This window comes from Equus quagga, chromosome 2, assembly GCF_021613505.1.
Source record: "Equus quagga isolate Etosha38 chromosome 2, UCLA_HA_Equagga_1.0, whole genome shotgun sequence".
Taxonomy (NCBI): Eukaryota; Metazoa; Chordata; class Mammalia; order Perissodactyla; family Equidae; genus Equus; species Equus quagga.
Window position 1 is genome coordinate 29,194,109 of NC_060268.1, and position 27,314 is coordinate 29,221,422.

The 27,314-nt window shown below is 35.8% G+C and overlaps 1 protein-coding gene across 1 annotated transcript; it reads left to right on the forward strand.

Moving 5' to 3' along the window:
- The first annotated feature begins 19,439 nt into the window (after positions 1-19,439).
- LOC124236384 (olfactory receptor 4M1) lies at positions 19,440-20,399 on the forward strand. The gene has a single exon (XM_046655353.1). The coding sequence runs from the start codon at positions 19,440-19,442 to the stop codon at positions 20,397-20,399; it is 960 nt and encodes a 319-aa protein (XP_046511309.1).
- Positions 20,400-27,314: the final 6,915 nt, after the last annotated feature.

Sequence of the window (27,314 nt, forward strand, 5' to 3'; positions counted from 1 at the left end):
ATTGTATAATCTAGTAAAGGCAATAAATTCATAAAGAGATAAGTATAACAAATTCAGAAAATGTGACATAGAAAAATACACTTCATCCAATGAAGAAGTTGATATAAACTGACAAACTGCCCAAAGGATGATTTCCATACAGGAAAAACAAAAGAGAGAGAGAGCGTTTTACATATCTTGCAGGGGAAGAATTTTTTTAAAGACCCTCTTGAAGAACTTGAATATTGTCTGTCACCCCAGTACTATGACAATATTTTTACTGAAGGCAATCTTTTTTTTTTTGCCATACATAAAATAGATTAAAGTATCTAAAATGAATTGATATTTGAACTATTGAAATGACTAAGTCAAGGAGATGTATTTCTATTATGAATTTTTAGGTAAAATTGTTTTCAGTTTTATAAAGGAAAAAACAAAATAAACACATTTGTTTGTGTGATGTTCTTAATAAAGTTGGAGAATAGCTGGATTTTCTCAATACTTCAGAAAAGCCATTTTTAATCTGAGGAACATTGTAGATTTTGTTTCATAATTCATATCTTTTAAGAATTCTCTGATGATTTTCATCCAATGTTTATTTTCTGTGTGCCTTAAATACTCCTGTGTGTAGTCTATAAAAGAGAATCAGACACGGGTTTTTCTGGTTTTTGTTTTTTAATGGATTTTATTTCACTTCCAAAACTTATCAAGGATATAAATAATGAATCTTATTTCTTTTCTACTTTCCATATATAACACAGAGATGGCTGCACAATGAATACTTGTGGCAGGATCTGCCATTTGTCACCCCAATATCTATTGTTTCTTTTTTTCCCTGGTGACAGAGACTTGACATCATTTATGGTGACCCAGCTAAAATATTGCATTTAGCAGTCTCTCCTTTGCAGCTGGGGGTGGACAATATGATGTTAACAGTAGCTGGTGGGTGAGACATTTGAAAATTCCTTAAAATGGTTTCTCTACCCTATAGTCCTTCCATCCATGATTACCATGAAGATTTTGATGCATTTCCTTATAGTTTTTTTCATATTACCTTTCTTCGGTGAAAAGGATCATTCTCTCCCTCTTGTAAGTACCTAATTTTTAAAAATAAACAATGACTACACTGAAATTATATTTAAAATGGCAGGCTACATTAGTTTCACTTTTCCTTCCTAAGATCTAAATAAGATAATAATAACAATAACAAAGGGGAAAAAAGTTTAGACTCACAAGAACAAAGAAAACAGGACAGAAGTTAGATGCAGACCAAAGATTCCAAAAGATCTTTTGATAAGAGAAGACAAAGGTGTGGTAATTGATTTGGCAGAGTAGAGAAGGCTAACTCTACCAACTGCAAGGAATACTGAGAAGAAATGCACAGATTTATCTCTCAGAATCCCTGACATGTTTGAGATGCCAGGACACCAGGTAAAGGAGATCATGGGATTCAGGTCTGGCCATAAGGAGATTAACAGAAAGGAATATTTCAATCTCCCATCCACTCTTTCCACATCTCACTCCCATATGCTCACACAGGTGTGTGCTTCACAAATAAATATTGACATCTTTGTGTTAATAAGTTAAGGGTATTAGAGAAAAGTCTTTCACATTCTGCCTTTGAAGATCCCAAATGGAAGTGTTGCCTCTCAACTGGAACCCTGACCAGAAGTCTACCAATTAGCGAGTTCTGCTTTATTGGTCGAGAGGTTTTAGTCAAATTTTTGGTGTCTTATTCTTTAATATATATAACACATTTAAGGAAAAAAGTGAGCCTTTAGGAAGGCCAAAAGGACTCTGGTGGAATCAAAGGTAACAAAAGAAGAAATAGACTTTAAAAAACCATTCATATCTTCAAATTGATGTGAGAAAATATTTGCAATCTTAAAATGAGAATATGCTGCCAAAAAGATAAGCAGAAGGCATAGGATGCAATAGGATCTAATAGAGATGTGTGAAAGCAGAAACATAGAAACCCCAGGAAGGGAGGCTTCAGAAAACAGAGAGAGGATAGTGGGTATTTGTATTATCTAAGATGGTGTTGGAGCATTTTGCTCATACATGTATAGTCAATTGGATGGAATAAGTTGATATATTTAAGGAAATTATCTATATCATTTAGAATAGAAAACTGATGACACAGTCAAGATATGATAATTCAAGGATGGTTCATTCACAAAGAGCCCATCTATACAACTGTAGGTATGGAGGTATAGCATGAGACAGTGCCATAACCAGGTGTTAGAAGCAGCAGAGCTGTTAACAGCGTTATGCCTGAAGGGACTGGAAGAAGCCAGAAAAGAGAGATTTAAGGTAGCCATTTGAGAGGAGCAGTGACCTTTAATGAAGGACAATTTGCAGGAGGTCAAGGGAATAAATACTTGTAGCTTCCTCTCCTTTCTTGAATCACCTTCCAAGGCATGTCACTGGCTGAACATAACCACAAAACAGATGGCAGAAGACCCTTGTTGATAAAATCCATAAAGGTCATCACTTGGGGCAGAATTCAGGAGCAGGGGGGTAGTGAGAGGGTCTAGTGGGGGGAAGACTTTCAGAACATTTTCCAAAAGAAGCATGACATAACTACTAATTTAGGGGAAAAAAGGAAATATAATTATTATTCAATACTTGGCCTTACAGAGAAAAAATATATAATCATAATATTATTCTTACTATTTATTTAATTTTAAAAATTGATGTGATTATATTGGAGGATGGAAAGAAAAGACTTTAGAAAGGGTTATATTGGTGAGCTAAATTCTCATTTTGCCATGACAGGAAGTCAATGATGTTTAAAAGGAATTTATAAGAAATAACAATATGGGCATTTTATTTAGAAATACAGAGTTCATACTAGAAGTAATAATTTAAAAAAATGAGACAATATAGGGCAGAAGTTAGCATAATGCTCCTTGGGTTCATCCATGTTGTCATAAGTGCCAGGATTTCCTTCGTTTTTAAGACTGAATAATATTTTCCATTTATCTGTCAATGGACACATAGGTTGTTTCCATGTGTTGGCTATTGTGAATAAGGCTTTGAGGAACAGGGGAGTACAAAAAGCTCTTCAAGATGATGACTTTGTTTCCTCTGGATATATACCCAGAAGTAGGATTGCTGGATCATATGGTAGTTCCGTTGTACTGAGGAAACATCATACTGTTTTCTATAGCAGATGTACCAGTTTACATTTCCACCGACAGTGCACAAGTGTTCCCTTTTCTCCACATCTTCACCAGCATTTGTTTTCTTGTTTTCTAGTGATAGCCATCCTAGCAGGTGTGAGGTAATACCTCATTGTTGTTTTGATTTCTATTTCCCTGATGATTAGTGATGTTGAGCACCTGTTCCTATACCTATTGGCCATTTCTATGTCGTCTTTGGAAAAATGTCTCTGAGGGTCCTTTGCCCATTTTTTAATGAGATTATTTGTTTTATTGCTATTAAGTTGTATGAGTTCCTTCTAGATATTAGATGCCAACCTCTTATTGGATATGTGGTTTGCAAATATTTTCTACCATTCCATAGGTTGATTTTTAATTTTGTTGATGGTTTCCTTCACTGTACAGAAACTTTTTAGTTTGATGTAGTCCCACTTGTTTATTTTTGCTTTTATTGCCTTTGCTTTTGGTGTCAAATCTAAAAAATCATTGCCAAGGCCAACGTCAAGGAACTTTTTCTCTATATTTGCTTCTAGGAGTTTTACAGTTTCAGGTCTTACGTCTAAGTCTTTGATCCACTTTGAGTTGTTTTAAATAAAATTATCTCTATTTGCAGATAACATGATATTATATACATGGACAATCCCAGACTCTACCAAAAAATTGTTAGAACTAATAAACAAATTCAGTAAAGTTGCAGGATATAAAATCAATGTACAAAAATCACCTGGGTATCTATACACTAACAGTGAACTATCAGAAAGAGAAATTAAGAAAACAATCCCATTTACAATAGCATCAAAAAGAATAAAATATTTAAGAATGAATGTAACCGAGGAAGTGAAAGATCATTGAGCACTCTAAGACATTGATGAAAGAAATTGAAGAAGACAGAAATAAATGCAAAGATATTCTGTGATCGTGGATCAAAAGAATTAACATTGTTAAAATGTCCATACTACCAAAAGTGATCTACTGATTCAGTGAAATCTCTATAAAAATTTCAATGGCATTTTTCACAGAAATAGGAAAAAACAATCCTAAAATTCTTCTGGATACCCAAAGCAATTTTGAGAAAGAACAAAGCTGGAGGCATCACAGTTACTAATTTCAAGCTATATTACAAAGCTATAGTAATCAAAATAATGTGGTTTGGGCATAATAACAGACTCCCATATCAATAGAACAAAGTAGAAAGGCCAGAAATAAACCCACCCATGTATGGTCAATTGATTTTCTACAAAAGCACCAAGAAGGCACAATGGGGAAATGATAGTATCTTCAATAAATGGTATTAGAAAAACTGGATATCCACATACAGAAAAATAAAACTGGACCCCTGTCATACACCATCCTTAAGAATTTAGTATTTGAGATCTTTGATGTTACTACCAAAGGTGGGCAGTATTATCAATATTAGGAGTTCTGAAGTCAAGGGGAATTATATTTGCCAGTGCTGTGTGTTATCACCTTCCTTCTAATGAGATTTTATGTCTTTGGATAATTAAATTAGGAACATGAGCTAACCTTAAGTGTATATATATTTGTGGTCATCTCCAGCCAGACTTAAGCCCACCTGAAACATTTGCAGTTCCCTTGCTGATTTTTAAAATTTTCAGGGTTTGTTTTTTGTCTTTTGTTTATTGATTCTTAAGTTCTTCTTATATATTGGACTTACCGCAATTTTATTTTTACTTTCATTATTTGCCTCAAAGGTATTTTTTTTTTAATGGTTTTAAATTTGTCACTTCTTTTTCTGTGTGTGTTTGTAATTGAGAAGTTTTCAATTTTGATTACTATAGCTTTGTAATATAATTTGAAATCAGGGTGTGTGATGCCTCCAGCTTTGTTCTTCTTTCTTGAGATTGCTTTGGCTATTCAGGGTCTTTTGTAGTTCCAAACAAATTTTAAGATTGTTTGTTCTATTTCTGTGAAAAATGTCATTGAAATTTTGATGGGGATTCCATTGAATCTGTGTACTTCTTTAGCACGCATGGACATTTAACAATATCAGTTCTTCCAGTCTATGATCAAAGAATATCTTTCCATTTATTCATGTCTTCTTAAAATTATTTTGTCAATGTCTTATAGTTTTCAATGTACAGGTCTTTTATCTCATTGGTTAAATTTATTCTTAGGTATTTTATTCTTTTTGATAGAGTCTTTAGCTTGACCTCTTTCTAAAAGCTCTACTTTTTCACTCCCCTCCTCCCACATTTTATATTTTTGAAATCATATCTATTCTCTTGTTTTGTGTGGGTCTATCCCTTACCCTCTTATCATTGAAATAGGTGATTTTCGTACTTTTGGCTTTTAACCTTCATATTATCTTCATAGGTGGTTGATCTGGTACCTTTACTGTATTTTTACCTTTACCAGTAATTTTATTGCCTGTTTTTTGGGTGTTTTTTAAAATATTTTTTTATCATTATTTGTGGTCATCGCTTTCCAACTTAAATAAGTCCCTTCAGCATTTCTTGTAGAACTGGTTTCTTCGTGATAAACTCCTTTAATTTTTGCTTGTCTGGGAAGCTCTTTATTTCTCCTTCCATTTTGAAATGACAGCCTTGCTGGATAGAGTATTCTTGGCTGTAGGTTTTTTCCTTTCAGCACTTTAAATATGTCATGCCGTTCTCTTGTTCCCTGTAGGGTTTCTGATGAGAAGTCTGCTGATAGCCTTATGGGATTTCCTTTGTATATCACTTGTTGCCTTTATCTTGCCACTTTTAGGATTCTCCCTTTATCCTTTATTTTGGACATTTTAATTATGATGTGTCTTGATGTGGGCCTCTTTGGGCTTCTCTTGTTTGGAGCTCTCTGTGTTTCCTGTACTTGGATGTCTGTTTCCTTCCTTAGGTTAGGAAAATTTTCATCTATTATTTCTTCAAATAAATTTTCTGCCCCTTTGTCTCTCTCTTCTCCTTCTGAGACACCTATGATCCAAATGTTTGCATGCTTGATATTGTCCCAGAGTTTCCTTAGACTGTTCTCATTCTGTCTAATTTTTTTTCTTTTTTCTGTTCAGCTTGGGTGATTTCCTCTAGTCTTTCATGTAGCTTGCTGATCCATTCTTCTGTATCTTCCAGTCTGATATTGAGTCCCTCTAGTGAATTTTTCATTTCCAGTATTGTATTATTCATTTCTGATTGGTTCTTTTTTATATTTTCCAGTTCTTTGTTGACGAGCTCACTGTGTTCATCCAGTCTTCTCCCAATATCTGTGAGCATCCTTATGAGTTTTTGTTTGAACTCTTTGTCAGGTAGGTTGCTTATTTCTGTTTCATTTATTCCTTTTTCTGGGGTTTTGTTCTGTTGCCTTACTTGGAATGTATTACTTTGTCTCCTCATTATGCCTCATTCTCTGTGCTTATATCTATGTATTAGGCGAGTCGGCTATGTCGCTTGATCTTGGAGAATTGGCCTTATGTAAGAGATGCCTTTTGAGGCCCAGTAGTGTGCTTCTGTCTCATCCAAATGATCCAGGAGTGACCCCTTTGTGGGCTACTTGTGTCCTTCTGCTGTGGTAGAGTTGCTTTTAATGCAGGTACCCAGGGAGTCTAGTCTTTCATTCCCTGGCCAGCTGTTTGTAAATCTGGTTTGGGGGTCCTCAGCACCATTGGCTACAAGGTCTAACAGCACACTCCTGTTGCAGTTTTCCTGTTAATAGGGTAGGTACCCAGTGTAGCTGGTTGCTAGGCTCAGGGGCTTACAGTTGCTATGGGCCTCAGGCCTAGAAGGCTGTTGTCAGTTCTCTTAGGAGTGCAGTTGAGTGGGGCTAGCCACAGGCATGGAACACTAAATTGTTAAAGGCTTTGGAAGTTGGGGCTGAGCCTTTTTATGGCTATTTGTGAAGCACAGGTTTTCTGCTGCTGATAAGCCTCACCCCCCACAGGTCCCCACACACATTCAACACAGTCCTGGTCTGTGCACACTTCCCAACCCCCTGGAGCATGCCCTGATGCCCCACTACAGAACTCCCCACCTCTCCACCCACACCCCTGACAGTTCACCTGGTCCTCACACAGGCCCTGCCCCACAGAGGTTGACAAACTCACCTGCCTGTAGAGGATCAAGGCACTCAGTCAATGCAGGCTGACAAGTAGCCTGAGGGTTTGCTGTTGGGTGGGGCTGGTCCCTAGGGTGGGTTGCCTTCCCTGGCTGAACTAGATTAAATCTGTACTCTAGTGGGTCTGGCAGACCCCTGGGCTAACTGGCCAGGGGAAGAACTTCAATGGCATCAGATGGGGTCTGTGTCAGCATGCCTGGACTAGGTGACAACAATGGCCACCACGTCTCAGTCTCCAGAGAGGTCTCGCCTCTCACCAAGATGCACCCAGGGCCTACCAGGTGAGTCTCTTTTCACCAAATACTGTCAGCCTGCTTTGTGGTGATTTTAGGTTGCTCTCTGAGATGGGTCAGTTTATGCGTGGGCCCCTTTAAGACCCGGGTTTTTTCGGCTTTCGTCTGATAGCTTTTCTGGGGAGTATTCCCTGCTGCAGTTAATAGCCAAGAAAGCCAGATAGTAAGACCCATGTCTCAGTTGTGCTGAGTCTGATGGATGCTTATATCAGTGTCAGGTCCCCACTCAGGTCCTCACTCCTCCAGGGAGGGCTGCATACCTTAGGGTGGCTCCCACCAGGTTGACTGAGAAACTCTGCTATTCCTGAAGGTGGATATTTTTCTCTCCAATTCTCCAGAAGGAATTTCTGCCTCTTCCACCTTAGTCAGGACTGCCCCTTGTTGTGGGGGTTCTTTTTATCGAATTTTCAGTTTTGTATCCAGGGTATTTTTCCAAAAATAGTTGTAACCTGGTTTTATTCAAGGCATGAGATGAAATCAGAGTCTGCCTATGCTGCCATCTTGGCAAGAAGTACTTTCTTCTTTTTGATGCAATTGTAATAGGATTATTTTCTTAATTTCTCTTTCTGATTGTTCATTCTTAGTGTATAGAAACAATGAATTTCTGTATATTAATTTTGTATCTTGAAACTCAACTGAATTCACTTAGTTCTAACAGTTTTTTGGTTAAGTCTTTAGGGTTTTCTATATATAATATCATGTCATCTGCAAATAATGATAGTTGTACTTCTTCCTTTCCAATTTGGATGCCTTTTATTTCTTTTTCTTGCCTAATTACTCTGGTTAGACTTCCATTGCTCTTATTAGGGCATCCCTGTCTTGTTCCTGTTCTTAAAGGAAAAGTGTTCACCTTTTCACCATTGATTATGATGTTAGCTGTGGGCTTATCACATATGGCCTTTATTAATGTTAAGGTATGTTCCCTCTGTACCCAATTTGTTTTTTTTTGTCATAAATGGATGTTCAATTTTTTCAAATGGTCTTTCTGCATCTATTGAGATGATCATATGATTTTTTATCCTTTATTTTGTTAATGTGGTGTATCACATTGATTTGTGGATGTTGAGCCACGCTTGCATCCCTGGAATAAATCACACTTGATCATGGTGTATGATCCTTTTAATATCTTATTGAATTCAGTTTGCTAATATTTTGTTGAGGATTTTTGCATCTACATTCATCAGGGAAATTGGCCTGTAATTTTTGTATGTGTGGTGTACTTGTGTCAGGTAATGCTGACCTCATAAAATGGGTTTTGAAATGTTCTTTCCTTTTCTATTTTTTGGAGGAGTTTGAGACGTTTTAACTCTTAATATTATTAAATATAATTGTTTTTCTTTTGGATTCTTTTGTTTGGGGGAATATCCTTAGGAAGTCTTTATTCATTCCAAGGTAATTTACATAGTTACTCTATATTTTTAGTAGTTTCTTTTTTGAAATTTAACTCTTTTTCAATTTATGTAGGAGTAAAATTGGTTAGCAAGTTGTTCCAACACAATTTATTAAGTTATTTGTCATCTCCAAATTAATTTGTTCCAATATCTAATGTCACCTACCAAATTTTATGATGTCTCAGATATGTTGCTGTATTTGTTTCATTAATATATCTTTCAATTTTGGTGACAGTACTACATGATAACTTCATGGTTCAATAGTTTTGGCCTACCAAATATTCTTGATTTTTCTAGTATATTTATTTTTCCAACTGAAATTTATAATAATTTTGTTAGTATCTCAAAAATTCTGTCCAAAATATGATTTGTATTGTTTACATTAGATATTAAGGAAAATGATTATTTTTCAGTATTACTTTTGTCTATTTAGGGTCATGTTATATCTTTCCATTTATTAAAATTATTGATATATTTCAGCAGAGAATTGTCATTTATTCATATAAGTCCTTTGTGCTTGTTAAATTAAAGCATTTTTTTAGTTATTACTTTTCATGTTAATGTTGGCTAAAATACTGTAAATTCTAGAGTTTTAAAATATAGTTAAAAATGGATGCATACTGTCATGCTTGTCAATCAAACTTTGTATGAATATTTAACCAAAGTAATAAAATAAAATATAGTACCTTTTGTGACAGTGGGAATTAAATGTAATATCTGTGTAAGATGTAAGCCTAAAACTCTCTTAATTTTTAAAATTTTCATTTAGAACATTTCTAAGAATATAGTCTTCTGTTGAATGCTTCATGTATTCTTCCTTTTCCATTGTCTTAGTTGCTTTTCTATCAGTCTCTTATTGATTCTTTTCTTCTAACTCAGTCTCAAACAAGAAATGAAGATTCTATATCCTGCTTGGATGTCTCTATAATCCTGTTCTCAAAAATATACTTGAAGAACAAGTTTCGTTAACTAATCCAGTTTCCAGGAACTGACTTGCTTTAACCTTATGTGCTTCTACTTCGTTATTGATCTTTCTCCTATCTTAACTGCTGGATTCTATTTTCTAAGCAAATCTAACACAAGAAAAACAATCTGCTAGCATGTCTTGTTATCACAGTCCTTCCTGTCTTACCTTGTATTTACCCCACTTTAACTGTAGGGACTAGATATGGCCCACTTCTAACATTGCTTAGTTTGTCTTCTGAAATTTCAGCTGCTGTGATTGTTTCTCTGTCAGAGAGCATTTGGAAAGAAAAGATAAGATTGATATTTAGGTACTCTGACCCAGGGCAAGTGCCATGAATTCTTCAATTGGTCTCCATTTTGTGAAGAAGTTCTAGGGCATGCTACGTACTAAAACCTAGATAGATTTAAAAAAATTAATTGAGCATTATTTTCTTATTAATTAATAACATTAATTCTTACTGAAGGTAGAATACATTACCTATTAGGTTTATTGACACTTTTATTGTTTCTTTTTTTTACTACCAAGATTATAATTTATGCCCCTAATATGCACCAGATTCTGTACTGGACATGTGACATGTGTTTTCTCAATTTTATTTCATAATAACTCTATATCTTCTTAGCATCTCTAGTTCTCAGATAAGAAAATTTAAGTTCTGAGCGATAGTAAGTTGTCCAAGGAAATGGAATTAGGAAGCCTTCTACATAAAAAGGCAGTTGGAAAGAGACCTGGATTTTTCTGCTACTTTTGTGATAATCTAATGGACTGTTAGATAACCTAACACTTTTATGATTTCTGTATCTTCAGGAGCATTTAATAAAAATTTGGAGGAAGCTGAATTGAAGTTTTTCAACTATTTAAAACTGAATATAAGATAAACTTTTGAAAATGTTTGTGTTTAATCAGACTCTAAAAAAACACATTTGTTCTGGTTTTCCCTTTGAGGCCATTCAGAACAAATTACATTTTAAGCCCTCTCTGAGTCTTTTCATCTTAAACTTAAACACAGTCTTCAGCAGTATATGGGTAAATATCTGATAGAGTTTTCATGGATCATTGAGGAGGCATTTTTTTTAAATTAAAAGGTAATTCTTTCATCATTCACAAATATCAACTATGGCCATTGAGGGTATAATATGAAGATTAGGAGGGGAATTTTCTGAAAGATATGAGATGGAGATCAGGCTGATAGAATAAAATTGAGATAGAACCTAATGCTATTTATCACATAACATTTGTAGGTGAGAGATATAGACAGGTATTTGTGGATTCATAGATGAGAAGGTCAATTATATGTTGATTTACAGAAACAAGGACTATTTCTGTTTTTTCATCATTATATGCCTGGTGCCTTGTACAGTGTTTGACATGTAGTAGACTAATTAAGCACATGTAGAAGGCTTTGAATAAAAGTTATAAATATTAAGGTCTTCATTGCAAACATGGGCAAACTGTTCAAGCAATTCATGAAGTATTAATCTTGGATTTGGACATATTTCCATTTTTCTAAGGATCTAACATCTCTAAGTGATACAGTCCTTTCGGACAGTAGAATTGGAAATCATCATGTTCTAGAGGACATATCACACATCATAACATTTTCCACCTCTAATCCAGAGAAATTATCCATTTCCTTACTTGTTCTGGACACCTCAGATGTGTTTCTATGCTTCTTGGATGAAGCATGCATCAACTTTTAAATTATTCTCTTAGGGCTTTGATTCCTAGCTGGCTGTCCCTGGCCTCCAGAGAATTGATTTTCTTAGTTACAACCCATGGTGCTAGTTAGCTCATTGTTACATCAGAGAAGGAGCTGATATATACAAAAATATAGAAGACAAAGCTTTCTGTTGTGGATGGGGGAAGAGGCACCTTCTAACCCTTCTACAGTCCCTGACTACACCAAGACTGGTATAGTAATTGGTAGGTGGAAGAATGGTGTTATAATATTTACATAAACCACTCTATTTTTGAGACAATAGGATGGATATAATGATGGGAACAACTATGTAAAATACTCAGAGAATAGTGATAAGAATAAGAAAACTCAAGTAAGGAAAAATCTTAGGGAAAAAGTGGAGATTATATAGAACCGTTCTTAACCTTCGAGTTAGTGAACAAACTATTTTTTCTTTTGCTTCATCACCACCACTAAGGCATTTTAAACCCAAGACTGAGCAGGGCAATTAGAAGACACCTTGATCATCTCATACTTACCAGATGAACCATTCTTAAACAATCCAAAAAAGAGGAACTCGTTCTTATTTTTATGGGTTTTCATAGAATGCCAAATCATTAAAATAACCTTCCAAAATTTGAATTCTGTTACCCCTGAAATGAAGTCAGGGAAAATCTGACTTATGATGGTTCTTCAGTTTGGCCATTGTGAAGAAGATGGGGGAGATGGAGCTTTAGATGTTTAATTTTGAAGGGATTGGAGTTGGTAGTAGCAATAACTTTGGAAATGAAGGAAAAAAAGAAACTTAAAAGCAAAGAGACTCTTGTTTGAAATTAATGTGGATAGAATGGATGTTTTAAAAGAGGATCCCAGGAAAAAAGTCAGGAATCATGAAGCAGAATCAGAAAACAATAAATGAATTAATAAAACAATTAAATTTGGAACTATTTGACAACTTTTTTTTACAAAGTCCTCAGTTAATTAATTTATTCATTTAAGAATCCATTTAATTATGCATTCATTCATTTATTCAACAAACATATATTGAGGACCATAGTGTGCTAGGAGCTATCTTAGGCACTAGATATATAAGTGAGACATTCTTCATGATCTCAAGGGGCTCAGTGTTTCTGCTATATTTTGATCAAAACATAAACTGAAAAATTATAATAAAATGAGTAAAGTTTTTGTTGGAGATGTGAACAGAAGACTACTATGGGAGCCCAAATTTCTATGGTGCTTTTTAGAAATTATTCATACAAAATTTCAGCATTTTGAAAGGAGGCCTTCTGAGAATTTCTGGGGGATTTACTAATAGTGATTTATCAGTAGTTACAGAGGACTATAGTCTGGGAAAAGTGGGAAGAGGTGGTAGTGTTTAGAAGTCAGATGTTCTTGTCCTCCTCTTCAAATTATTTCTTAGACTTGTTTTTAGTCTGCCAGATCCAAGGATAGAAGTTGGCAATAATGTGGACATAAGTACAAACAGACAGTAAAGGGTAATATTTTGGAAATCATATATTGGGATGATAATTTCTCTATCAAACTTGCTATTTTGCAGGGGACGGTAATGATAATAATAACAATAATAACAATTATTATTATAATTTAAATAAATGTGAGCCATGTGCCAGGTATTTTTCTGAGCTTACATGGTTTAGCTCGTTAATCCTTACAATAATACTTAGGAAGTAGGTGCTATTATCTCCATTGCTCTGATGCGGCACATTGAGGCAGAGAGAAGTAAGTTGCTCAGGATCACACAACTAGTAAGTGGTCAGCTTTGGTTAGAACCAAGGTGCTCACACTCCATATCTAAGTCTGTTATACCAGAAACGCTCAAGCAGCAAATGATTTTCAAAGCACTGTCATATTGAGATCAGCCCTTCTCTGATTCTAAGGCTTTCTTCCTGCCTAGTTTACTGTGGGCAGCAAAGTATGCAGGAAATCAAGATAATTACTACATCTTGGCATTTTCTGCAACTGGTTTATTTATGAGACTCAAAGTCCCTTGTCTCCACATACCCATCAATATGGTGAAGATGTTTTTGTACACTACTTCCTCATTATCTTACAGAATAAGATAGGTATGCTTGGTATCTTAAGAATAGAAAAATCAATTCAAATTATTTATTTTATGTGTTGTATATACCCACAATGCTGATTATATCATTGTTCCTTCACATTGTCACCAACTTTGTTCTTAATTTGCCTTTCTGGGACCTTTACTCTTACTCAACTTTTATTTTCATAGAATCCTGGAATTATAGAAATAGAATATTCCTTAAATTGTAGTTAAAATCCCTTATATTGCTAGGAAAAAACTGAGGTAGAGGGAGGTTGAATGAACTTCCCAACATCACACAGGTTTTGGTGGTGGGGCTATGATGAGAATCCAAGTATCTTAATTCTCACTCAATGCTCTCTATAGCTGCCCTCAAACTGGAGTACGCATCAGATAAGTACCCTACACTTTCTAAAATTCAATTATTTGTGAAGATTTTAGAGATTTTTTTAATATAATGTATGTGTATGTCTGTATGCAACATTTATGAGTTGTAAAGATAAAACAAAAGCCTTCAAATAATGACTTGTTTGTGTGATTCCTTCTCCCACTGTTATAAAAATACCTTTTTAAAATAATGAGCTCTAATAGAGATCTTACTGAGGGAGAATATTCTCTAAAAATAAATGTCATGTATCTTTATTTTCTAAAAATCTAGTACCTTCCTGCTGTACTTACCCACAAGCTCCCTCTCCTGCCTGACCTCAGTGCCCATTTCTCAGTGTTTCCTTTGCTCTTTCCCGTAGCTCGGTGAGGCTGAAGCTCTACTAACAGCCTTCACCTTTATTCCCATGAGCAGCGGAGTTGAAAGGCTAAAGTGCCTTTCTTCTCTGAGGAAGCGTTTTCAATAAATCATCACTTGAATCTATAAACACTTTTTTTTTGTTTTATAAAATTAATTTTTGCCTTTTGATAAATGAATATCCCACTGGTGACAATGTAACCCATAAAGATGGACTGTTTTGGTCCTCAGAAGAACTACAAGACTAATAACTTCCTTTTTCTTTTACAGCTTTCTTCGCTTTCATCAATATAGCTTTCCTTCCATTTTTCCAGTCTGTGAGTTTCAGCTTAATCCTTCATTTTGAAATTATTGAAGGAGATTCTGAAAACATTTCTTTCAGTTGTGAGTTTTTTGGTTGTTAGTGAGGGCTAGGATGAGTGACTTCTCCTCTATGAGATACTGGCTTCTTCATTCACATCTTCATCTAAGGAAAGAGAACGGACAATGTTTATGGATGATAGCATTTTTTTTTAAAAGCGTCTTGTATGAGTGTAACCCAGCATCTGTTAAGTCATTTAATCTTTTACTCTTTCAGGATCTATGTGACAGCCTCCTTAAATTTCTCAAATTGGCAAGACAATTACTCTATCTGTGATTACTGAGAGCTTGGCCAGACATGGATGAACACTGCATTGTTAGTAAGGAAGAATTTATGCACAGATTGTTTTTCCCCAAAGCATTGGTTCCCTTGAGTAGAGTTCACAGTTCACTCACCTACAAGGAGGGTCTTTGTACTCTGTATCTCTATAGTCATCCTCCAGATACTACATCCCTACAGATTAAGTACAAAATGGGAATTCACTAGATGTTGTTGAAAGAGGACGAGACTTTTTTAGATTCCACATATAAGTAAGTTCAGGCAGTATTTTTCTCTATTTGTCTGCCTTATTTCACTTAGTATGATGTCCTCCAATTCATTCATATTGTTGCAAATGACAAGATCTCCTTCTTTTTGAAGGTTGAATAATATTCCATTATAAATATATATCACAAATCATTTGAGAGTAGAATGGTGGTTACTAGCGTCAAGGAGGTGGGGGAAATAAGGAGATGCTGGTGAAAATGTACAAAGTTGCAATTATGTAGGATAAATGAATAACTCTAGATATCTAACATAAGAATGATGACTATAGTCAATAATAATATACTGAATACTGGAAATTTGCTGAGAGTAGATTTCAGGTGCTCTTATCACAGAAAAAAATAATTATGTGAAGAGATGATACATTAATTAGCTTGATGGTAGTAATCATTTCACTATGTGTATATATATACACATATATACATAAAATCATCAGGTTGAACACCTTCAGTATATACAATTTTTATTTAAAAAATAGCAAGGAAACAAAAGAGGAGCTGCCTTGCACCTAGAAACTTGGGAGGTGTAGGTGAGTGAATGCAGGATGAAAGAAAGCTCTCTTGACCAACTGATCCAGCTGCTCTAAGGGTAAGCACTAGTTTTGAATAGATGTCCCCTTCCAAATGGCAGCCTTGGGAAGAAATGTCCTAACTCAGTCTCCGTGGATGGCTTATCTTCCCCAAGAATTCCCCACAAACATAATTCCTTGCTCTGGATTTTGACACAATCCCAAGCTTTTCTTAGAGTGTGACAGGGCATTCCCAAATATTTATGGTAGATTCAGTCAGATTTTATTTAATGACCTAGAATGCACTGGATGAACCTCATTTTAGGCAGAGAATCTCATTTATATAAAGACAAATTTTTTAAAAGCTTGCCATTATGGTGCTCAAATTCCATCTGACTTTGGTAGTATGACAATACAACGTAAAATTCAATGTAAAATCCTGCCAATTACATCTCCTAAGTATTTTCTAAACAAACAATTTATTTCTCTAAATAGCAGTTGCTTATCTTCAGTTTATCCCATCATTTTTCCCCCTGTAGTCCCACTTGAATTTATTGACATAGCAACCAGGGTGATATTTCTAAATTTCAAATCATGTTAAGCTATTCTCTAGATTTTATTCTAAAATATTTTGAATTGTTGTAATCCAATTTTCTTATTATTTTCTACATTACTTGGTCTGTGACTGTCTCTTTATTTTGTTATTGTGCCTCCATCAGTCACAGGTCTTCTTCCTAGGAACTCTTCCCTGCCACATGTCTTTGTATTTACTGTTCTCTATTCCTAAGATACTTTTCTTCTGACTTTCAAAGTTAGTTGAAATGTCACCAATTCAAAGACACTTTTCTAAAAAAGCCATCACCACCACACGCCGCCACCATTTATTCTCTATCATAATTCCCTTTTTATTTCATGCTTGTCTGTCATCAATAGTGGTAATTATTTCATTGACTTATTTATATTCCATTAATTTACTTATTGTTTGTTTACTTATTTATTGTCTGTCTATATTTCTAAAATAGAATTTCAGTGAGACAGAAACTGAGTCTTCCTTGTTCCTTGTTTTCTCAGCAGTTAGCAAATAGTACATACTCCCTAAATGCTGTTGAATAAACAATGAATAATTCATAGAAGTGATACAGAAGCTATATATTTTGGGATAGTGCTTTCAATGCCATGTGTAAACTTCTATTTTGACAATCATTAAATCACAAATGCTGGCAAGGGTCATATTTGTTGTGGGTTTTATGGTATTTCAGGCCATGGTCATGTTCATGTATGGGATATATGTGTTGGTTGGTCCTTCATTGAGGAAGTGGCATGGTTTAGTGCCGTGTGTGTGTGTGTGTGTGTGTGTGTGAGAGATGAGTAGTGGCTGAGTCTTGTTGGCTTGGGGAATAGGGAGCTTTGTTGGCCACTTGACTATTGGAATGGGATGCTCCTGTAATATGTCCCTTTTCAATTTAATGGTTGTGAGGAGTGGAGGAAAGAGGCATTCATCAAAGGGTGAGGAGGGATGGATGCTCTGTATTTTTTTTCTAATGAATAAATCAGGTAAGTTATGGTTCTTAATGGAAGAATACTTCATTAGTTTTTAATTTTATGTCATATCTTGGACATGGAGGTACAGAAATAAACCACTTTGACACTTTTTATGGTAAAATGATTCTTTCAATTCCTTAATATCTGAAGTATATGTTTCTTCTAAGACCTCAACACACATTCACCTAGATTCTTTCTTTCTAGATGAGTGCCATTTTCTCTTCCTCTTTGATGGGATGAATACAGAATGAGACACAGGAGGCCTGAGTGATCTTTGTGACAATAATCAGAATTATCCTATCAGTATCCACCACGAAAATAAAAAAAGCTTAGTGCCTTGTAGTAGTATTTACTGCATTGAAATATTCATCTCCTTTCAGTAACAAGAGGACAATTATTTTATTAAGAACAAGTAACCTAATCACTTCCATCTGTTCAAAAAATATCCAAATTAACTGAGTAATCATAGTGTTCCCTATGCTTTTGGTAGAGATATGTTTGATTGCTGGAAACTCAGAGTTTACACATGAGTGAAAGTAAAGAAGCAGAATGCTGTGATTTTGCAATTACATACTTGCTGTGTTTTTAGTCATGGAGCCGATGGGGCACTTCTCCAGGTAAGAAGAGTAAAACCTTGCTTTCTGGGATCCTAGGAAGTATGTCATTCTGGATATCTACGTTACTAAGAAAGTTGAAGATTGAAAACTGGCAATTTTATCTTACTTTTTATTAAAATCTTTCTAAACCAAATTTTAAATTTCCCTATCTCTAAAGATAGTTAATTAACTCACTGAGGCCCACACTGGGCTATTCAGGGGTTGGGAATATTTACCCTTTTGCCAAATACTTCCACAATATTGAGTTTTCTAAGTGTTTCTGTTTTTCTGCCTCTTGAATCAGATTCCTGGCAAACACTAGTTTTTTCCCAGTCTATTTACTTGTAGCGAGCCATCCCTTCTTTATAATACAGTGCTTTCTACAACATGTTATATTTGGATGTTAGATATCTGTGTTTGGTTAAAATTATGCACAAATTGAGTGAGTAAGTTCAAGAAAGAAACATTGGATTTCTTCAGTCAATAGTATATCTAAGCTTTACTACCTGGACATTGTCACATCTATTTGGTTTTATAGAACCTTAACTTTGTTTTTCTATGCTTATCTCCTGAGGAGAGGCAATATTATAAAATAGCACATCAGTAGAACAGAAGCAACCCTTTAGTACTGGCTGTTGGTTACAAGAAATGCTTACTTTGGTGTGGAAGTTTTACCTTACTTAAGAGAGGAAGCATATTTGGTAAAGTGAATGATGATCTTATTTTTATTTGATGAGTTTTATTCTATCTAGTGGTATTAGGTTCAGTACTAGACCTTAAGCAAAATTTTAGGGATAGTCTTATTCCTACTGTCACCTTGAAATTGCAGAGTGGGTCAGCTTGGATGGTGGCTGGCAAGCATACTCATTTGTCAGATCACTACATCTTCTTCTTACCTTCCTGAAACAGTGGCAAAATGCATGGCCAGTAGAGTAATGGGGTCTGGTTACAGCCAGAAGAATTTTCATATAGGGCCTTGCATTGTTGTATATTGTGGCTGCTTACCTATTACCAAGTATTAAGCTGTATAGACTTTCGTTAAGGAAAAAATGTCCGTTCACTACACATGAAGCCCTGGGATCTCTGATAGATGAAAACTAAAATACTGCCAGATCAGCATACTTGATATTAGACTGTAAGCCTAAGTTTCCAAACTGGCTAGATTTCTCAACAACAAAACAATCTAGAAGGAACAGGCTGCATCTCTTATCACCATCCTAAAATCTGGCTAAACTCAGAAGAAGCTGCACATATTGCTTACTAAGGTCGATGTTTGGGGAAGGATTAGTGCATTGCTGAGTTTCATAAAAAATAGAAATTAATAACCTTAACAAGTTGAGATTTTGGTTTCAAATATTTGACACACTTCATATGGTTTTGATGTTTCTAATTTTCAGGTCACTTGCTCTTTCCCTATCTGGGTTTATGAAATGTAAAATGAAATCTCTTAATGACAGAGAACATCTGATGATTTTGAAAGCTGTAATATAACTCTAGTTAAATGCTATTTGGAGTAATTATAATTTTTTAATTTTTCATAGCCATATTATGAAAAAAAGCGAAGAAATGGAACCTGCAAATTACACCAGGGTGACAGAATTTGTTCTCACGGGCTTAGCCCAGACTCGGGAGGTGCAACTAGTCCTATTTGTTATATTTCTATCTTTCTATTTGTTCATTCTTCCAGGAAATATTCTTATTATTTGTGCTATCAGGCTTGACCCCCATCTGACCTCACCCATGTATTTCCTGTTGGCTAACTTGGCCTTCCTTGACATTTGGTATTCCTCCATCACAGCCCCTAAAATGCTTGTAGACTTCTTTGTGGAAAGGAAGATAATTTCCTTTGGCGGGTGCATTGCACAACTCTTCTTCCTGCACTTTGTTGGGGCCTCAGAGATGTTCCTGCTCACAGTAATGGCCTTTGACCGCTATGCTGCTATCTGCCGCCCCCTCCACTATGGTGCCATCATGAATCGATGCCTCTGCTGTATTCTGGTGGCTCTGGCCTGGATGGGGGGCTTCATTCATTCTATAATACAGGTGGCTCTCATTGTTCAACTTCCCTTTTGTGGGCCCAATGAGTTAGACAGTTACTTCTGTGACATCACGCAGGTTGTTCGGATTGCCTGTGCCAATACCTTCCCGGAGGAGTTAGTGATGATCTTTAGCAGTGGTCTGATCTCTGTGGTGTGTTTCATTGCTCTCCTAATGTCGTATGCCTTCCTCCTGGCCATGCTCAAGAAACACTCAGGCTCAAGTGAGAGTACTGGCCGGGCCATGTCCACCTGCTATTCTCACATCACTATTGTGGTGCTAATGTTTGGGCCATCCATCTATATTTATGCTCGCCCATTTGACTCTTTTTCCCTCGATAAAGTGGTGTCTGTGTTCCATACTGTGATATTCCCTTTACTTAATCCTATCATCTACACATTGCGAAACAAGGAAGTAAAGACAGCCATGAGGAAGTTGGTCAACAGATATATTTTACGTAAAGAGAAGTGAAAGATATGTGGCACATTCTATAGTCTGAGGGTCATTGTCCTAAAGTAGGACGCATTTGCAGAGGTAATAATGCTACTTTCACTACCTCCTTTTGTCTGAGTTCTTAAAATCCCACTAAGTTTTTCCTCTATTTGGTGAAAAACAAAGAAATTTAAATGGAAAAAAAATTTACCTATACCCTTTCTGAAATTTCTGGCAGATGACTATTAGAATTTAAGATATAATAATGATTTGCTAAAACTACGTTTTCACCAATCATTTATTGAGCGACTATTCTGGAGAGTCTTTGACTGTCAGGAGACTGTATGTTGAGAAGTGCTAAAATAAATAAGACCTGGGAGATGTGTCCACTGTGAATAGGAAGAAGTTAGTGGCCAGCATATGAATGTGAGTAGCTTCAAGTGACCAAATTAGATATTGTTAGCTAAGATTGAAACATGACCAGTGGGATGGCATTTGGTAAACTATCTTCCTGGTTCTGGGAAAATAGATTATTTTGTTCTTTATCTCTTCCTCTTCCCAGAGGTGATGATGGAAACTGAGGATTCATTAATACAAGCTGTTCCAACTCGTATTTCAGGTGGTAGTCACTTAACAGTGTTGGTGACAGAACTTAAGATTTTGGGACATCCGTGAAACAATTTTTATGACTTCAAAGTGGAGTATAGTTTGCATAAGACCCCTCTCTTCCAAAGGAAGTCTGCAGTCAACTGGTGATTTTTATAGCCAGTCTGTACTTCCTTCCTCCAGAGTGAAAGCAGACTTGGAGGAAAGGGATTCTAAGGTCACTGGGATTGCAAGACATCTAGCTGTGTGATTTTTACAAGACTATTATATCCTTTGCCATTTTTGTGTGTTTTCTGTACTTGCTAATTCTGCCTCTCATGTTAAAATAAAATTAGTAGGGTGCTACTTTTGTTAATACTATAATTTAGATTTTTGCCCCATTAAATCACTTTTTTAATACATATGGAAGAGACCTAGATGTATTGGTTCCCGTAATCCTCTGGGGAATTATTTATTAGTGATCAGTTTACTATTCATTGATGCTAAGAATCCAATTACTGACTAGGCTTCAGAATGTAAAAGATAAATTAGAATATTTGAGTTCATACAAATTTATTTACTTAAGTTAACTTTTCAGTTTCAAAATTAGGGGAGTCTATCCATCAAAGGGGAAGAGAACTTTGAGTGCTTTGAGCATTAGTCTTATGTTCAATTTGATAACATAATATGACTAGACTTCGAAGGAAGTAGACTCCTGTCAGCATCAGGAATGAATATATGTGAGTGAATGGTAAAAACAAGCCCGAGGTTACTCTTTATTTATATTCTATTTATTAAATGAGCAGGTAATTTGTGACAGACCCAGTTCACCTCAGGTCCACAGGATGGAATGATGGAGCATAAAGTTTGCTCTTTGCTTTGGGAATTTTTCCTTATGATGATCCTCTTTCATCTTCAATGTTATGGTGACTTCTCTTCTAAGAACCCAAAGACACTGATTGAAATTATGATTCATGAATTTTGAGTTGACTTCTCATTACCTGATAATGAATAAAACTGTAAACTTCTTTAATATTTTACAACAGAGTATAAACAAAAATCTAACATCCAAAAGATATACATATATATAAAAAATGATGATAACTCATCATCAAATCTATGTTTCTAGATTTTATGTTATCTTACTGTTTTCTGTATCTGAACCAGCCAGACTTCTATTTACTTTGTCACTTATCCTTCATTTAACTAAGATTAATATTCTTAGGAAAGAGACTACTGACTAAGTATGCTCTTCAAACACCGCTATATTGCTAGTACAGAAGGATATTTGTTGAAAGTATTGAAGCTAAGAAGAAGAAGAAAAACTCCAAAAATAGTAGTGTAATGAAGAGTTGCTTAATTAGAAATATTATCTGGAATTAATTTTGCTAGAGAATAGGAAACTTTGGCGTACTGGTAAACAGTGACCTAGCTTGATTCATGGAGGACACGACTGGTATAAAGGCTAGATCAGTGGTTCTCAACTGGGGGCAATTTCAGCCTCCGGGGGACATTTGACAATGTCTGGTGACGTTTTCCATGGTCACAACCGGGGAGTGTTATTGGCATCTCATATGTAGAAGCCAGGGATGCTGCTTAACATGCCCCAGCTACCCCCCACAAATTATCTAGCCCAAAATGTTAGTAGTACTGAGATTTTGAAATCCTACCTTACACAATGAGCAGGGATATAATGCAGGCCAGTGTAGGATAAATAGGTATTAATCTTATACATAATCTTTTCACATGCAGTGCTGCCTCAAAATAAGTCAAGAACCTCTGTTATGTGTTAGACTTCTTCTCCCCATGTCACTCTTCCCTCTTTCCTCTCCATTACTTCTAAACATCCTTTAATCTTTTTTTGTCTTTTAGTCTCTCCCATTTCTCTCTTCCACAACTGCTGCTGAGCTTTGATTTTCAATATCAGCAATATCTGTATTGAGCGAGTTAATATCTTTAGCTCCAGATAATGATTATACTTTCGATTATTCACTGACTATCCTAAGATTTTAGAACCCAAGTTCCACCTATCTCATAGCTTTTTGATAATCTCACTATTACCAAAATGGACTTTACCATTATATCTGGTAAAAACATATTTATTATCCAAACAAAAATAACATTTTATTGTTTTTTCCTTAATTACTGAAATAGTATATTTCCTAAAAATTAAAAATACGTGAACATATAAGGAAAACCCCCCTAATATTACCAATACTACTGGCCTTCTCTTTTTTCCCAGGGGTTAGGGTTTTCCTTTAAGAAAGTCTGTGAGGTCTCACTCGCCCAGCTCCATTGGAAGCAGGCCAGTTTGCCTGTCGTGCTACACAAGATAATTAACTCTCAGTAAGTTAACAGAGGTGAGGTGGAATAACAACTGCAAAATTCTTCAGACAAGTTAGTGTAAACCTCAGATTTTATATCAGGCAAAACTTGCGTTTAAATTAAAAGGCTACAAAAAATTTTAAACATTAAATAAAAATTTAGGAATGTTTCCAGGAAACTTTTGAAAAAACTGTCAGAACAAATTTCTGTCAATCATGTGAAGGCCAAGAAATTAGAACCAAAGGATCAGTACTGAATATTAAATGTACTAAACTATATCTAATTCTGAAACTAATGTGGGTTTGCATGACTGAAAATTATGAAATGCTACATGCCTCGACAATGCAGAAACGATAGAGTTGCACTCCATTTCCTACTGGGGGCACATTAGATAGCTTTACTGAGCTCTCACTAAAAGCAAATTCACATGTTAGATAAACATCTTTTGAAACACTTCAATGAGCTGGTAGAAAAAAAGAAAAAAGAAGATGGTGTAGAATATTGAAAATCTGAAAATCAAATGAAATTGGGAACCCACAGAAATTAATGGTGAATAGAAGTCAGCTTTTACTGTGAGGACTTGTGTTCTGTTTTCAAGGTCACGAGTGGTGGTAGGGGGGAGACGAAGCCCAGGGCTCACCTAAGGCTGTATTTCACAACAAGCTGAGGTTTCAAAGGATATATTCTCAGGGTAGTAGTGAAATAGACTTTTGAAAAACTCACCACCCAAAAGGCTAAAAAGGAAAAAAGAATTATGAATCATAAGTGGACTCACCCATATTTTTGGAATTTGATTTTATAGTATTGAGTAGTCTGAATCACTGTTAACTGATAATTTTGTTCAAAGTTTCTGGTTCCAGACTCATAATGCCTCTCATAGAAGGAAGCACAAATATCTTATGGAGAATCTTGCCTTTATTCCTGGACTCAAAATGCAGATAAACTTTGATGAAGTAAGAGCTTTACAGTCAAACATCAGTGAACACAAAAGAAAGCAAGGCACTGTGATTGAGAACCAGAAGAACAACAGAAAGAAGAATCAAAACCACAAAAGAACTACAGAAAATAAATTAATAACATTTAGTATTTTTGGAAAAAATAAAAAATGGATTGGGGGTCCAGCCCCCGGGCCGAGTGGTTAAGTTCGCATGCTCTGCTGTGGCAGCCCAGGGTTTTACCAGTTCAGATCCTGGGTGTGGACCTGGCACTGCTCATCAGGCCATGCTGAGGTGGCATCCCACATGCCACAACTAGAAGGACCTGCAACTAAAATATACAACTATGTACTGGGGGGATTTGGGGAGGAAAAAAAGAAAAAAAAAGATTGGCAACAGTGGTTAGCTCAGGTGCCAATCTTAAAAAGAAAATGTGTTGGAAATATGAATAAGGAAGACACTATAAAACAGGAAAATTATAAGAAAAAATGAGACCTTCAGATTCAGGTTAAAGTTCAATAGATGTGTTTAAGTGCATGTTAGACATACCCAGAAAGAAATAATAGCCTAGAATATAGAGCTGAGGAAATTGTCAGCAATTCAGGGCAGAGACAAAATGGGACAGAAAGGATGAAAGAGAGGTTGAGACATTGAGAACTGAATGAAAACTTCGAACATATCTCCTCAGAGTTTCAGAAGGAAGAGATAGACAAAATGTGACAGTGGCAATATTTGAAGAGATAATGCTGAAGTTTTCAAAACTAATGAAAGACACTAATCTTCCCACTCAGGATTCCCACCAAAATATTAATAGAATAATTTTTTTTAAATGCATATTGAGACTTATCATAATGAAAGAGCAGATTGTTTAAGACAACTGAGCGAATGTTGAAAGTTTCTGAAGAGAAAAGCAGAGATCACTTTCCAGTGAAGGGCAGTTAGGATCACAGTTTGCTTCTTTAACAGCAGAGATGTAAACCAAGGAAGAATTGTAATCAATGTGCGGAAAGAAAACAATCATCAACACTGTGAAAATAAAATAAAAACGTCCTCCAAAGATCAGAGACAAAGTTTGCTACCAGCAGACAATCAACTAGGAGAAATGTCAAAGGATATGCTTGAAACAACAAGAAAGTGATCCCAGCTGAGACATGTGAAACAAGAGAGAAAAAGAATGGCAACTATGTGGGTAAATCTAAATAAACATCTACTGTGTTAACCAGCCACAACAAACAAGCCTCTGAAGTTTGGGAAAAATAAGAACTAAAATACAGAAAAATAACATTTCTACAAGTCAAGAGTTAGTGTAGGGGCTGGCCCGGTGGCCCAGTGGTTAAATTTGCACATTCTGCTTCTCAGTGGCCTGGGGTTCACCGGTTTGGATCCCGGGTGCAGAGATGGCACTGCTTGGCAAAAGCCATGATTTGGTAGGGGTCCCACGTATAAAGTAGAGGAAGATGGGCATGGATGTTAGCTCAGGGCCAGTCTAAAGTCTTTATGATTTTCAAGAATATGGTGAGGATATTGATCTACTTTTAACTTCGGCTGGTTATCAGTTTTGATAGATTATGCCACAGAAATAACACCAATATTTCATTGGTTTTACAGATCAAAAATTTATTTCTTGCTATGCAAAGTCTCTAGCAGGTTTGGGTAACTCTCCAGAACACTGAAAAGAGAAAAATGTTAAAATGAAAAATAGCAAATAAATTAGAAAGAATATTATTTAAGTTAAATGAGTTAAGGTTCCTGTACTATTCTAGAGCTGTGCTATCCAGTACAGTGGCCACATGTGATTTTTTATATTTTAATTAATAAAGCAAAATTCATTTCCTCAGTTTAAGGGCTCAGTAGTCACATTCGGCTGGTGGCTGTCACATTAGACAGCACATTTCTAGGATATATATTTATATCTTATTCAATAAAATCACTTCTGGAATTTTTAGGTAATAATTGTTAGGTTCATATTATGAACAATGATAAAATCACTATGTACTTTCTTTCCTCTTTTTCAACCCAGATTGTAGTGATTAAAAGTATTATCTTTCTTAATTTTACCTGTCTACTGTTTCTGCTGCCTATAGTTCAATTATTTAATTACAGCTTTAATAATATGTTTTGAATCCAGAAATCACAGATGAAACAACTACTATGTTTTCTCCCACCATTTTACTCCCCTAAATAAAATCTTGTTATAGTACTTTGTTCCTTATTTGTAAAGTCATTATTTATTGAAGAGATATGACAGGCATAGAAATTATAATATAAACACAGGCATATCTATCATCCTATTGATTTTTCTTTTTGCTGAGGAAGAGTCACCCTGAACTAATATCCCTGCTAACGTTCTTCTATGTTTTAGTATGTGGGCTGCCAGTACAGCATGGCTGCCAGCAGAGCAGTGTAGATCTGTGCCCAGGAAGTGAACCTGAGCCGCTGAAGTGCAGTGTGACAAACTTAACCACTAGGCCACCAGGGTTGGCTCCACCTATCATCACCCTTTTTTTTTTTTTTTAAAGATTTTTATTTTTTCCTTTTTCTCCCCAAAGCCCCCCGGTACATAGTTGTGTATTCTTCGTTGTGGGTTCCTCTAGTTGTGGCATGTGGGACGCTGCCTCAGCGTGGTCTGACGAGCAGTGCCATGTCGGCGCCCAGGATTCGAACCGCCGAAACACTGGGCCGCCTGCAGCGGAGCACGCGAACTTAACTACTTGGCCACGGGGCCAGCCCCACACCCTTTTTTTTTTTTTAAAAAAAAGGGTATTATCATTACCTTTGGAGTGTGCTATGTGCCCCTTCATCCCATTCTTTTCCTTCCCTACTCAGAACGACCCTGCAGTCCTGATTTTATCCTTTTGCTAAAGGTTCCTCAGTCTTCTCCTGTTTGGAAGAAATGTGTCCTGTCGCACATTACACAGGAAAAGCTCATAAGCCTGAGTTTCGGGCTTAGTGCATGTTTAAAAGTATCTTGAGACTTGACAGATAGTTTGACTTAATATAAAATCCTTGTAGTATATTTTCTTTAAGTTCTTTGAAAATGTTCGTTCACCTTTTTTTTTTTTTTTTAACTTTCTGTGTTGCTATTGAAAGAAGTCTGATGTTGACCTGC